Source organism: Bubalus bubalis, chromosome 2, assembly GCF_019923935.1.
Source record: "Bubalus bubalis isolate 160015118507 breed Murrah chromosome 2, NDDB_SH_1, whole genome shotgun sequence".
NCBI lineage: Eukaryota > Metazoa > Chordata > Mammalia > Artiodactyla > Bovidae > Bubalus > Bubalus bubalis.
The window spans coordinates 41,958,097-41,971,123 of record NC_059158.1 but is presented as its reverse complement, the minus strand read 5'-3'; the positions used below and the strand labels follow the sequence as shown (position 1 = coordinate 41,971,123).

Below are 13,027 nucleotides of genomic sequence, written 5' to 3'. Positions count from 1 at the left end.
ACATATAAGACTGTTTCCCTAACTAAGTAATCCAAAGTCCAAAGACTAAACTATGACATGCTTTTTCTCAGACTTTCTCCTTGACTAATCTGGTAACTAGCAGCCTGCTTTTGCAAAATGACTGGAAATCAGGAGTGCAGTCGGAAGTTATGGAGTAGAGTCAGGTTACCTGAGTCAAATGGGCTTGAACTTCTGACACGGTTCTCTCACCAAGCTAATTAATTAGACATCTCAGGCACTTAAAAGGAGGCTGGAGAAACCTGTCCCCCCAAATCAAAATATTAATTAAAATTTAAAAAAAAGCACCTCTGAAACTACAAGTAAATGAGGGTGGTTCAAAGAATCAAGGTTGTACAGTAACTGCTAATTATATGTAGTATTCACTTGTTTTTGTGCAAGTAACTCTAAGTTACCCACGGTGGTGAATGGAGTAACAGATAATCCAAAATACATATACTCAGCTTTACAAATAAAACATATAGTCTAAATAGATAATCCAAAGTAATGAATATTTGGTTAAAAATAAAGTATATGATCACCCCTACTATATTTACTTCCCAAATTATATATAGGCTGATTCAGGCTAATATCAAGGTTAATTTCCTTATGGAGAGAACAAAGACAGAAGAATTCTAAATAATACAGTGAGTAATAAAATCACCACCTCCTTACATCAGCAGAAAACATACTGGTTTATAACACATTCATATCAGCTCCAGAGACAGTAACAAAACACACACACACACACACACAGAGTAATATTTAAATTCCCACTGCACAGGAGAACCACAGAGAGTAACAAAACACACACACACACACACACATACAGGAGAACCACAGAGAACACACACACAAACATTTAAATTCCCACTGCACAGAAGAACCAGGTTAGCTCCTTGTGGCTTCTATTAAACCTATCTGAGTAAAAACTGGTTTTTGAATCATCCATATATGGATAATCAAGGGGCAAACCAAATACGTACAATTTAAATACACTGGTTACCAAGCACTTCACAAAATAAAAAATTTCATAGAACAGTTGACTGAAACGAAGCAAGAGTTGAGTTCGTCTACTTTAGCTCTATTGATAGAAGTCATTATTTGCACTCCTGAAACATTAGGTAGCCGCCAAAAACAATACACATACGTACACACGCACACATACCCGGATCTTGTATTATCACTCAGAAAGGAAACCTAGGGAAGCCTCGGAAATGAGTTTCATCAGCTCAGAAAGACGTAGATGGTGTACAACTCCAGGAAGACCCAAGTAAATGGAAAAGTGTTCAGAAAATGCCTTTTTTTCCCAAGGCCCTCTGCAATTAAACGTGAATATAAGATAAAAGTTCTTCAGACTAAGACTCACTTGCGAAGCCCTCTACTGGGCGCTTTTATGAAGCTCTGACCAACTTTTGTGTTTCCCTCAATAGCGCTAAACCACGATTATGCATCCTGCTGATAAAAACGGGCCTGTGGCACTGAACAAACCATGCCAGAATCCAACGGCGTCGTTGGCTAGACAACTCTCCCGCCACTGCTGCGATGCCCACTCCAGAAGGCCTCTGCATTCAGCGCAAGACAAGCAGCAACCGAAACCGGTTCCAGACCAGGGGGCTGCCTGCACACCGCGAGGAAGGAGAGACGCCTGCAGACTCAGGAAGTTGCCTAACCCAGGGGGGAAGCTCCTGCCCTCCTCTATAAAAGGGAGCGTGTAGGCTGGCAGACCGAAAGACGGAAAATTCATTCAAGAATTCCCTGGCTGCCTACCCTGCACACGTAGGAGGCAAGTTAAGACGCTGAGACGCAGGTATGGAAAGAGAACAGTTCACAAACTGATCATGATCCAACAGCTCGGTGCGAAGGCCCAAACTCGGGGAGCCGGTGCCTCATCCTGTAGCTGGGAAGGTAATGGCCCGAGCTGCTCCGGTCCTCCACCAATAGCCCTTTTCCAGCAGGCGCCGGGCTGCTCAGAACCAGACCTTCAGCAACCGAAGCTCCCTCCCACATGGTTCCAGGGGCGCAACCCTCCACGGCCGCCCCGAGGCCATGTGGCCGGAGCCGCCCGGGTGCCCCTGACCCCGTGAACGTTCCAGGCGTGAAACCGGAGGAGAGGAAGTGCGGGGATAGACCCAGAGAACGGAATGTTGGGGTGCGAAACTCACTTCCTCTGGGCTTTGTCCTTCTTGGCCTTGGTCCTTTTCTTTCGGGCCTGGAGCGCAAGCACTGCAGGAGAGAGGGATGGATGAAGGGCGAATGGGGAGAAAAGGAGGCGACCAAGGTGAGGGTGGAGACCCAGCAGGGGTGCGAGGCCCTGGCGCTGGGCCTGCCTGAGGGGCGGCTCCGGGCTGAGGGCCGCGGCGTTTGCTGGGCGGCCGCTCGGGGGGCTGGCGGCCCACGGGGCGCAAAGCAGCGCCCAGGCGGGGCGCGCCGGAGGGGGCTCGGGCCGGGTCAGGGAGCTGGCGAGCAGTGGTCGGCCTCGCCGGGCGAGGGCCGGGCCCTGGAGCGGCCCCAAGTCGCGGGCGGGCCTGGCGGGGAACAAGGGGCGATGACTGCCGGCGCGGAAGGACGCCCGAGCTGAGGGGCGCGGACCCGCAGCCCAGAAGCGGGGGGTGAGGGGCGGCGCCACCTCAGTGGAGGGGTGCCGCACGCCCGGGGACCGGACGGCGGCGGTTAGGCGAAGATCCCGGCGGTGACCCGGGCCTCGCCCGCGGCGGCCGTTGCCCCTCGTGGCGGGAGGCCGCTCCACCGCTCACCTTTCCGCTCCATGGCGAGACCGGTAACCGCCAGGCGCCTGCGCACTCGAGTGGCGCTGACTCCCGCTCCCGCCGCGGCCCCAAACCCAGCCCGCGCGCGCCCCGCCCCCCGGCGCCTGCCCCGCCCCGCCCACGACGGCGCGCGCCTGCGCGCTGAGCGCGGAGCCTACCACCTGCTCGCGAGGAGGGGAGGGCGTGAAGAACGGGAGAGGAGGGGATGGGAAGAATGCCGAGCGTGAGCGCGCGCGCGGTGTTTGAGAAGCGAGCCTGGAAGCCTCGCAGTACGAGGTTTATTCCGTTCGCCGGGCGGTCGCCCCCTGAGGAATGGCGAACAGAGTGGCATAGAGGGTTCCCTGCGTGCTGAGTCAGAGCTCCGTAGCCGACTGTAGCCTGCCTTGGTTTCCTGGTCTGTAAAAGGGAGTAATCAGGTGTGTCCCAGTCCCTCTGCGGCTCTATTGTGAGGGCCAGTTGAGAAACTCTGTGAGGAAAATTGAGGGAGAAATTACAAGTAAGAAAAAGGAGTAGGAGCAATATAAGGACTGGAAGGAAGGAACCTGTGATTTTATCGTTACTGAAAAGCAAAGACTTTAAAAGTGAGTTTTCTCGTATAATTTCAAAGTCAAATGAAGACTGTTAAAGGAAGGAAGCGGGAGAATAAAACTTAGTGTTTTCTTATTTTACCACTTTATCAACTTTTCAGTACAGATACACGCAGTTGTCTTTATAGAAGTTAGTTTTATACTTTTCTAAGTGCTCTGTCTCATTTGATGTTCATGACCGCCTAAAGGCAAGATAGTTATTACTTCCACTACACAAATAAGCTGACTCGGAGGGGATATGTACTCAGAACCTTGGTGTCCTGACACAGTGATCAGTCATCAAATACTTGTATAGCAGGGTTAAAAAAGTTTTTCTGTAAAGGGCCATGTAGTAAACTTAAAAGGCTTGGGGATCATAAGATCTGTTAACTATTCAGCTCTGCCACTAGAGCTCAAAAGCTTCTCAGTGCTCAAAACAAGCCTTATTTATGGTCCCTGAAACTTGAATTTCATGTAATTTTCCAGTATCATGAAATACTATTTTTCTGTTGATCTTTTCCCATGATTTCAACCATTCTTGGTTCGGGCCTTTGTTTATCAACCCCTTTGTAAAGTACTACGGCAGGACAGGTGGAAGCCTGCAGATCCTTGCTCTTCTAAAAGTTACTGTAGTGGGGAAGACCGAGAAGTAATTAATTAACCGAGACGGGAAGATGAAAGTACAATAAAGCTGCACAGGTCAAGCATGGGGGCTTGGGCAGGATTTTATTGAGCAAAGTAGGTCACTAAGTCCAGCCAGGGAGGGGACAGCATTTGTGCTGGGTCTTGGGAAATGTGTAGGATTTCCAGAGGTGGAGGAGATGTCACACATTCCTGAATGAGAAAATCAATTGAGCAAAGAGACACAGGCTTGGACTCCTACAGGCGGGGACTGAGGCTGGTCATGACTGAAAAGATGAAGTAGAATGTGAGGCTGGAAATGTAGGTTTGCCAAATTTGAAATTTAGATAATTAATATCTGTTGCAGGGAACCTGAACGGTAGCATTTCTAGGCAGATTGCAAAAGAGGACAGCGCCTGTTGTCCAGGAAATCTACAACCCAGTTTCCTCTGAGTTCTGTCCTTGAAAACAAAAGGAGATTTGGGGCAGACATTGAAACCCTGGAGTCAGGATTCTGCCTGCTCAGGATTTAGAAAAGACAGGAGAGTGCTGGTGGTTCAGGAGAGTCCCAGAATGGGGAAATTACTTCCCACAGAAAGTAAACTCCATGGGAATTGGAGTGCTGCTTGGGTTTTCCTTGGTGTATCCTCACTAACAAGCACTTATTAGGGTGTCTGACACTTACTAGGTGCTCAAATATTTGTCTAATCAAAGAATAAATGATGTGGGAATTCCCTGGTTGTCCAGCGGAGAAGACCCCAAGCTCTCACTGCCAAGGACCCAGGTTCAATCCCAGGTCAGAGAACTAAAAAATCCCAGACGCCACAAGGTGTGGCTAAAAAAACAAATGATGTGCAGTTTATGAGAAAGGTCTGGATGAGGGAGAGAAAACACTGACAGGGACAATTGGAGAGCTGTGCTAAAACCCAAATAGGTTAGTGCCAATCCATCAAAAAGGAATGTGTAGCTTGGCATGAATCAGTCGCACCTATTCTGACCCTGGGTGACTGTTGCTTCTCTCTCTCAAGAGCTTATCCGTCCTCTGTTTAATAACTCATTTGAGAATTTTTCCAGAGTCACTGTCAAGTTTATTGGACTGAGTTCCCAGAATTGACCATTTCTTCTTTTTCTTTCTTCTGTTTTCCCCCATTCTCCCAGCATGCTTCAGTTCTTCACACTTTTTCTACAATTTCTATAATTGTTCACATAAGCTAGCTTGCTTGGGTTTCCCCCTATTCTAAAGCCTATATCATTTTTTATGCTTCTTGCTTTAAATGTAACCTTAAAAATCACCCCCCCCCCCCCATTTCACAAGGCTTAATAATCTATTTTGGATTTTACCCTTCCAGAAGTTATTCTTAAAAGTGGTGGCCATTCTTTGGTATTCTCAATTACATGCATACTCCTCTCCCACAACTGTTTTTCTGCAAGTTCTTTTAAAAGTAGAATTCAGAGAATATAAATCGTTGTGGTTTTGTTGCTTATGGGCAGTGTGAGAATTTGATTTCTGCAAAGATCCCATTCCTTATGAGCTAATTTATTTTTTAAGACCCTCCTGGATCTTCCCTAATGCTTCTTTGGAATTTTGAAATATGAGCACCTAAGTGTACCATACTTATTTCATCACACCCAACATTCCCTGGCTTGATTACCACAAACTCTCAAAGTTTTGATTTGAATTAAATCCAAAGTATTGCTTCCCCTTATGGATTTCCCTGTGTCCTGGGGAAGTAGACAAGAGAAGAAGAAAGTGAGAATAAAACGGATGCTTTATTTGAATAATATTCCCAGTAGACATCTGCATGATTGGAGAACCCCCACAGAACTTTCTCTTGCCTTTGTGATAATTTTGTGAAGTATATTGGGAAAATGTAATTACATTGTAGGCTTGAATATCAGGAAACATGGCACAGTCAATAGAATAATTGGAGAGAACTGAAGAAAGGGATTGAGGGGCTTAAGGTAAACCAGCTAGGGAGGGCGAGGCATCCAGGGACTAGCAACAGAGGGAGTGTTTACCACCCCAGGCCTGAAGAAACAAGGGTGGAGATGTTACCAGAACCCAATGAGGGCTTGTATTAGTTTGCTAGGGTTACCTTAACGAAGTACCATAGGGACTTCCCTGCTGGTCCAGTGGTTAAGACTCTGCACTTCCTATGCAGGGGGCACAGGTTCCATCTCTAGTAGGGGAACTAAGACCCACATGCCATGAGGCCATAAAAAAGGTATCACAGACCAGGTGGCTTCAACAACAGATATGTATTGTCTCACAACTCTAGAGCCTAGAAGTCTGAAATCAAGGTGTCAGCAAGGTTGGTTACTTCTGAAAATTATGAGGGAAGGATTTGTCCTCTTTCCTTGGCTTGTGGGTGGCTTCCTGTTCCATGTCTCTTCAGATCATCTTCTCTTTATGTGTGTCTTGATTTATGTCCAGATTTCCCCTTTTCATAAGGGCATCAGCCATATTGGATTAGGACCCATTCTCAAGAGCTCATTTTAATCCTCTGTAAAGACCCTATCTCCGAAAGGTCGCCTTCTGAAGTCCTGGGGGATAGGATACAATACGTCTTTGGGGAGGGGGTACAATTCAACCCATAACAGAGCTGTAGTGGTAAGAAAGCACTGCCTGAATACAGCTGTGCCCTTTGATAAAGGGATAAAACCATCACGTGTGTGTGTGCTAAGTCACTTCAGTTGTGTCTGACTGTGTGACCCTATGGATTGTAGCCCACCAGGCTCCTCTGTCCATGGGATTCTCCAGGGAAGAATACTGGAGTAGGTTGCCATGCCCTTCTCCAGAGGATCTTCCCAACCCAGGGACTGAACATTGAACATGCGTCTCTTATGTCTCCTGCATTGACAGGCAGATGCTTGTATATTGGGGCCACCGGGGAAGCTCCAGCTGTCACCTAGCAGGGAAATTAATACCCAGCTTCTTTATCTAATCCTCTCTGGCTACTGCCTCCCATTCACAAAACCCAACTGGAAGTTAGAAGACAGGGGTGCCTGGGTGATACAGTCCAGCCAGCCTCCCAAGGCACAGAGCAGGGTGGAGAGAGCAGAGGGTGAGTCTGGAGGGGCAAACAGAATATCCAGCAAAGCCTGTCTGGGCAGTCAGCAGGCTCCACCCAAAGCAGACCTCAGTTTCCAAGTGAGTAAGTCAGCCTCTTGGGCTCCCTGGTCCCTGGAGAGGCTTGAGAAATGAAGTTGCTTGGAGATATAAACCCCTTTCTGGCTTTGTTCTATAAAAGCTTCCCTGGTGGCTCAGCTAGTAAAGAGTCTGTCCACAATGCAGGAGACCTGGGCTCGATCCCTGGGTTGGGAAGATCCCCTGGAGAAGGGAAAGGCTACCCATCCCAGTATTCTGGCCTGGAGAATTCCATGGACTGTACAGCCTTTGGGGTTGCCAAGAGTTGGACAGGACCAAGCAACTTTCACTTTCGAGACTTCCCTGGCAGTCCAGTGGTTAAGACTGTGCTGCCAATGCAAGCAACACAGGTTTGATCCCTGCCTGGGTAACTAAGAGGCTTGTGTGGTACAACCAAAAAATTAAAAAAAAAAATAAATCTTAAACTTCACAAGGAAATTGTGCTGGACTGAAGAGTTGAGGGGAGTAGGTAGAGGAGATATAAGAATAAAAGCCTTGGCTTGGTGGGGTGGGAAACTCTGGCCTCCTCTGGCCACAGCATGAAGGTTGGGGGTGCGGGTTCTCTAGCAATGAGGAGGTTGCAGAGACTGGCGGTTCTGGAGGCAGGTGGAGCCCCTTCTCTGCTCCCTGGAGGTGTGCTGGTGAGGCAGTAGGGTGTTAAAAACTGACCTAAGCTGATCGGGTCCAACTCTAATGAGTTTATCCTTGGTAATGAACTTCTACCAGACAAGTCTGAGTGATGAGGACTTGTCTGCCCCACATCCTCACTCCTGGGATATAAAGAAAGCGAGTTTTGACTAAAATCTGCCACACACATTTGTTAACCTTCACTGGCAGGCAGGCACAGAACAGCTCCTATGACCTGTGTATGTTCTTTGAGGTCTCTGCCCTTTTGGAGGCTCTGACTGCAAGTTTAATTTCTAAAGTTTGGCAATCTCGGGGCCAAAATAAAGACAGTTTGAGAAACACATAAAAATGGGCAACATGGTTTAGACATTTGAGTTCTGATTTCTACCTGCTATGCAATATCAGATCTGTTTTTCTTTTCCTTCTTTCAAATCCTTTCCACCAGGCCCACCCTCAGGACAAGCATTTATCAAGTACCTGCTGCAGCCCAGGCATGAGACTAAGGGTTTCAAGAAGCAGAGAAGAAAAAAACATAGACCTTGCCCAGTAGGACTTAATAGTTAATTATTAAAAAAAAAAAATTTGGTGAGGGGGATATAGTTGACTTACAATGCTGTGTTAGTTTCAGGTGTATAGCCAAGTGAGCCGTTTATACCTATACAGATATCTGCTAATCTTCATATAGTAATGATTGTTTCCTGGACACTGTTGGCCCTCATCCTTCAAACAACTCTATGCGGTCAACACTATTATTATCATCTGTGTTTGACAGATGAGGAAGCTGAGGTACAACCAAAGAAACACAAACTATATAGTAAGAGGTAGAGTTTTGAATCGGAGCAGCCAGGCTCTCAAATTCCTACTCTTTACCACATACCATATTATAAATATAGTAGATGCAGGAAGTACCACAGGAGCACAAAAAAAAAAAAAAAGAGGCCCTGAGATGACACTCTGCAGCATTGGAGAGCATCGAATAAATGTCAGCTGGGAACAGAAGGCAGGGATGAAGCCTCACGTGGTATGTGGGGGAACCATAAACAGCTTAGCATCACTGGAGTATAAAGTGCAAGGGGGAAGGTGGGAGGTAGTTTGCTCCACAAATGCTGATCGGGCCCTTTCTTTATGTAGGCACTGTGTTTGGTGCTGGGGGGTATAGCAGGGAGCTTAAAGCTTCTAAGGAACTTGAACTTGAGCTTTCCTTCCTTGGACTTCCCTGGTGACTCAGTGGTAAAGAACCCACCTACCAATGCAGGGGACTCATGTTTGATCCCTGGTCCAGAAGGATTCCACATACCTCAGAGAAACTAAGCTCGTGCCACAGCTACTGACCCCACGAGCCCTAGAGCCCATGCTTCACAATGAGAGAAGCCCCTGCAATGAGAAGCCCCGCAACTGGAGAGGAGCTTCTGCTCGCCGCAACTAGAATAAGCCTGTGCACAGCATCAAAGACCCAGCACAGCCCAAAACACAAAAACACTTTGTCTCCTTCCTCACTAAAATAACTTTTTGAAATTATCCCTGTGCAACGCACTCAACAAACTAGAAATAGAACTTCCTCAACCTGATAAAGGCTGAGGAAAAACCCACAGCTATCAGCATATTTAATGATGAAAGATTGAAAGCTTTCTCCCTAAGATCAGGAACAAGAAAAGGATGTCCACTTTCAGCACTGGTATTCAGTCACATGCTGAAGGTTTTAGCCAAGGTCACTAGACAAGAAAATTACATAAAAGGCATACAAACTGGAAAGGAAATTGACAATTCAAAATAGTGTTACATCACAGTTTTGAATGCCATTCTGTGGAATTTAAATACAATGGCAATTTGATGCCCATTGTCATACACTTTCGGAGAAGGCAATGGCACCCCACTCCAGTACTCTTGCCTGGAAAATCCCATGGATGGAGGAGTCTGGTAGGCTGCAGTCCATGGGGTCGCTAAGAGTCGGACATGACTGAGCGACTTCACTTTCACTTTTCACTTTCCTGCATTGGAGAAGGAAATGGCAACCCACTCCAGTGTTCTTGCCTGGAGAATCCCAGGGACGGGGGAGCCTGGTGGGCTGCCGTCTATGGGGTCGCACAGAGTCGGATACGACTGAAGTGACTTAGCAGCAGCAGTAGTCATACACTTTTATATGTAAAAAAATAAAATCATTTTGTTAATTATAAGAAATTTTACATTACCTCCTTTTCTCCTTGAACTTGTATTTCTATTTCATTTTACTCTCACAGAAGTTCATCCTCAGGTAATACAATTTTACGCTTAAAAGCCTTGTATTGGGACTTCCCTGGTGGTCCTGTGGCTAAGACTCCAGGTTCCCAATGCAGGGCCCTGAGTTCAATCCCTGGTAAAGAAACTAGATCCCACATGCTGCAACTAAAAGGTTAAATTCCACAACCAAAAAGAAAAAAAGATCCTGGATGCCGCAACAAAGATTAAAATGCCACAACTAAGACCTGGCAAAGTCAAATAAATTTTAAGAAAAAGTCTTGCTCATCCTGTCATCCCTCACCACATAAATGTGCATTAACATTGTAATTTAGTTTGCAAAGACATTTCCTAAGATCATGGTCCTCTAAAAACTCTCTTACCTATCATGAATATCACAGCATGATGAATCAAAATAACATACAGGATCATTTTGTGATAGATGAAATTTTGTTGCAAATATACATCAGTACAAAGGTAGATGATGTTTCTTAATGAGGCCTGCATTATTCTATTCATTTTTTTGGTAATGGGTGAGAAAACTTGGTCACATAAAATAAAAATTTTTATATATGGGAATAGGGTTTGGCACAGCAATATAATTTAAAACATTTCCTTCCAAATGTGCCAAAAATCACATGGTAATCATCAAAATTTATATTCGTGGCCATCAACAGACAATTCCAAGAGGTCCTTATTCAATTTCGTTGAAAGCAGGTAATTGGAAACCATCTGACTTGCAAAAAGATGTGTTATCCAGTCATTAAAGTTATTTACTATCTCAATCCAAACGGCAGTATTTCAACGTATGCCTTCGTTTGGACCCTTGAGAGGTTTTACACCCTCAGCCAGTGTACCTGAGCATTTTTTGGTGGAGGGAGAGGACTTTTTGCTTGATTGCCTCACTGCTCCTTGGAAGGACAGTGACTTTTGTTCACTGCTCTATCTCCAGGGCCTAAAAGAAAAGTGTCAGATACATAGTAGGTGCTCAGTAAATTATCTTCAGGAATGTTATGAAAAAAATATCTTTTCATACAGTTCATGGGCTTCTCACGGAAAGAGTACTGGAGCGGTTTGCCATTCCCTCCTCTAGTAATCATGTATGGATGTGAGAATTGGACCCTAAAGAAAGTTGAGCACCGAAGAGTTGGTGTTTTTGAATTGTGGTGTTGGAGAAGACTCTTGAGAGTCCCTTGAATAGCAAGGAGATCAAACCAGTTAATCCTAAAGAAAATCAAGCCTGAATATGCATTAGAAGGACTGATGCTGAAGCTGAAGTTTCAATACTTGGGCCACCTGATGTGAACCACTGACTCACTGGAAAAGACCCTGATGCTGGGAAAGATTGAGGGTGGGAGAAGAGGGTGACAGAGGGCAAGATGGTTGGATGGCATCACTGATTCAATGGGCGTGAGTTTGAGCAAGCTCTGGGAAAGTGTGAGGGACAAGGAGGCCTGGCATGCTGCAGTCTATGGGGTCTCGAAGAGTTGGACGTGACTTGGTGACTGAACAACAACAACAACACGAAAGAATGTAAAAACCACGGTGTTGGTGTGTGTATGGTGGGCGGGGGTAGGGGGTAGGTGGGGACAGGGAGAAGAGGCAGAGACACAGAGGCACTCAGTCTACTGATTTGCATTTTTCAATTTAAAGCCATCAAGAAGCTACCTTTCTCCAAATGGAAGCAGCACTGAGTAAAGAGAAAGCCTCGGCGATTCAGTGGTTGGGACTTGGTGCCTTCATGGCCTGTGTTTGATCCCTGGTCGGGGAACTAAGATCTTAAAAGCCAAATGATGCAACACCACCACCAAAAAAAAAAAAACACACCTCATCTTTGGTATCTCACTTGGGGTTGAATTTCAGCTTTGACATTGAATAGCTTTGACTTTTAGAGTCTTACCCTGGATAAAAAGGATAACTGTTCCGCTCAAGGAGAGGCATTGGAGGAAATGACAATTAAATATGGTATTACCCGTCAAGTACCTGCCGCATTGCATGCACTCAGTCAACAGGCATCTTCCTTCATTTGGACTTGTTCTGAACCTTCACTGCCGCAGATGTTAAGCAATACAAGATGGTAGAGTTGAGGCTTCAGCTGGAGTCCAGGGCAGGGGGACTCCTGTGCTGTTTCCTCATCTAGGAAACGGGGGTCATAACAGCCCTGCCTCATAGGGTTGTTGTGCAGAATAATGTGTTAACTTTTGCAAAGTGCTTAGAACAGAACTTGACACACAATAGTTAACAAATGAGTGCTACCTGGGAGAGAAGGTACACCTTGATCATAGCAGAGTGGAAGAGCGGGGACCATCTGAGTTGCCCTGTCTTTATTTCTTTAATTTTGATATTTTATTTGGCCACAGTGGGTCTTCGCTGTGGCATTTGGGATCTTTGATTTTAACTGTGGCACACCAACTCTTACTTCGGCATGAGGGGATCTATTTCCATGATCAGGGATCAAACCCAGGCCCCCTGTGTTGAGAGTCCCGAGTCTTAGCCACTGAACCACCAGGCAAGTCCCTCCCACACACTGTTAATCAGAATGTTTCAGAGGCAGGTTCTATGGAGGAATGAACACCAGTGGGGCGAGTTTCAGTGAGTATAGCAGGTTAAGGGCACCATGCATATCTGTGGCCACAAGAACAGCATACTTCCTTTAAGGCTCCCACTGCTCCAAAGCCTTGCCTGCTATTGGTCACAATCTTATAATCAATGGGTAAAGTGGGGGAAATATGGAATAACTTCCAGTCCAGGTGTCAGAATCTCTTCAGCCATGAAAGAGGAAGCTGTAGTGAAAATGTGGGCCTGAGCTCCAAGAGATGCTTGCCTGTCAAAGAGAAAAAAATCAGTATAGGAGACACTTCTCAGCCACAGAGCAGTCCCAGAAGAGGAAATGTTACCTTACAATAGGGATTAAGCCCTTCAAAGAATTCTTCAAGGAGAAACCAAAACTGTGCCACTGAAACTCCTCAGGTTGTTGAAATAAGCATTGAAATCGATAATAATTCATGTGTCATGCCAGGAATAAGACTTGCAAGAGGAGATTTCTGCTACTGGCATGCTCCACAGGATATGTTCTGCAGAAAGCT

General features: G+C 46.1%; 1 protein-coding gene across 1 annotated transcript in view; it reads right to left on the bottom strand.

Moving 5' to 3' along the window:
- Positions 1 to 2,781, bottom strand: part of SRPK1 (SRSF protein kinase 1) — a 72,326-nt gene extending 69,545 nt beyond the window's left edge. Inside the window, 3 exon segments of the mRNA XM_006050389.4 lie at positions 2,163 to 2,707; positions 2,709 to 2,732; positions 2,734 to 2,781. Coding sequence (XP_006050451.3) covers positions 2,163 to 2,707; positions 2,709 to 2,732; positions 2,734 to 2,766 — 602 coding nt within the window. The 5' untranslated portion in view covers positions 2,767 to 2,781.
- Positions 2,782 to 13,027: the final 10,246 nt, after the last annotated feature.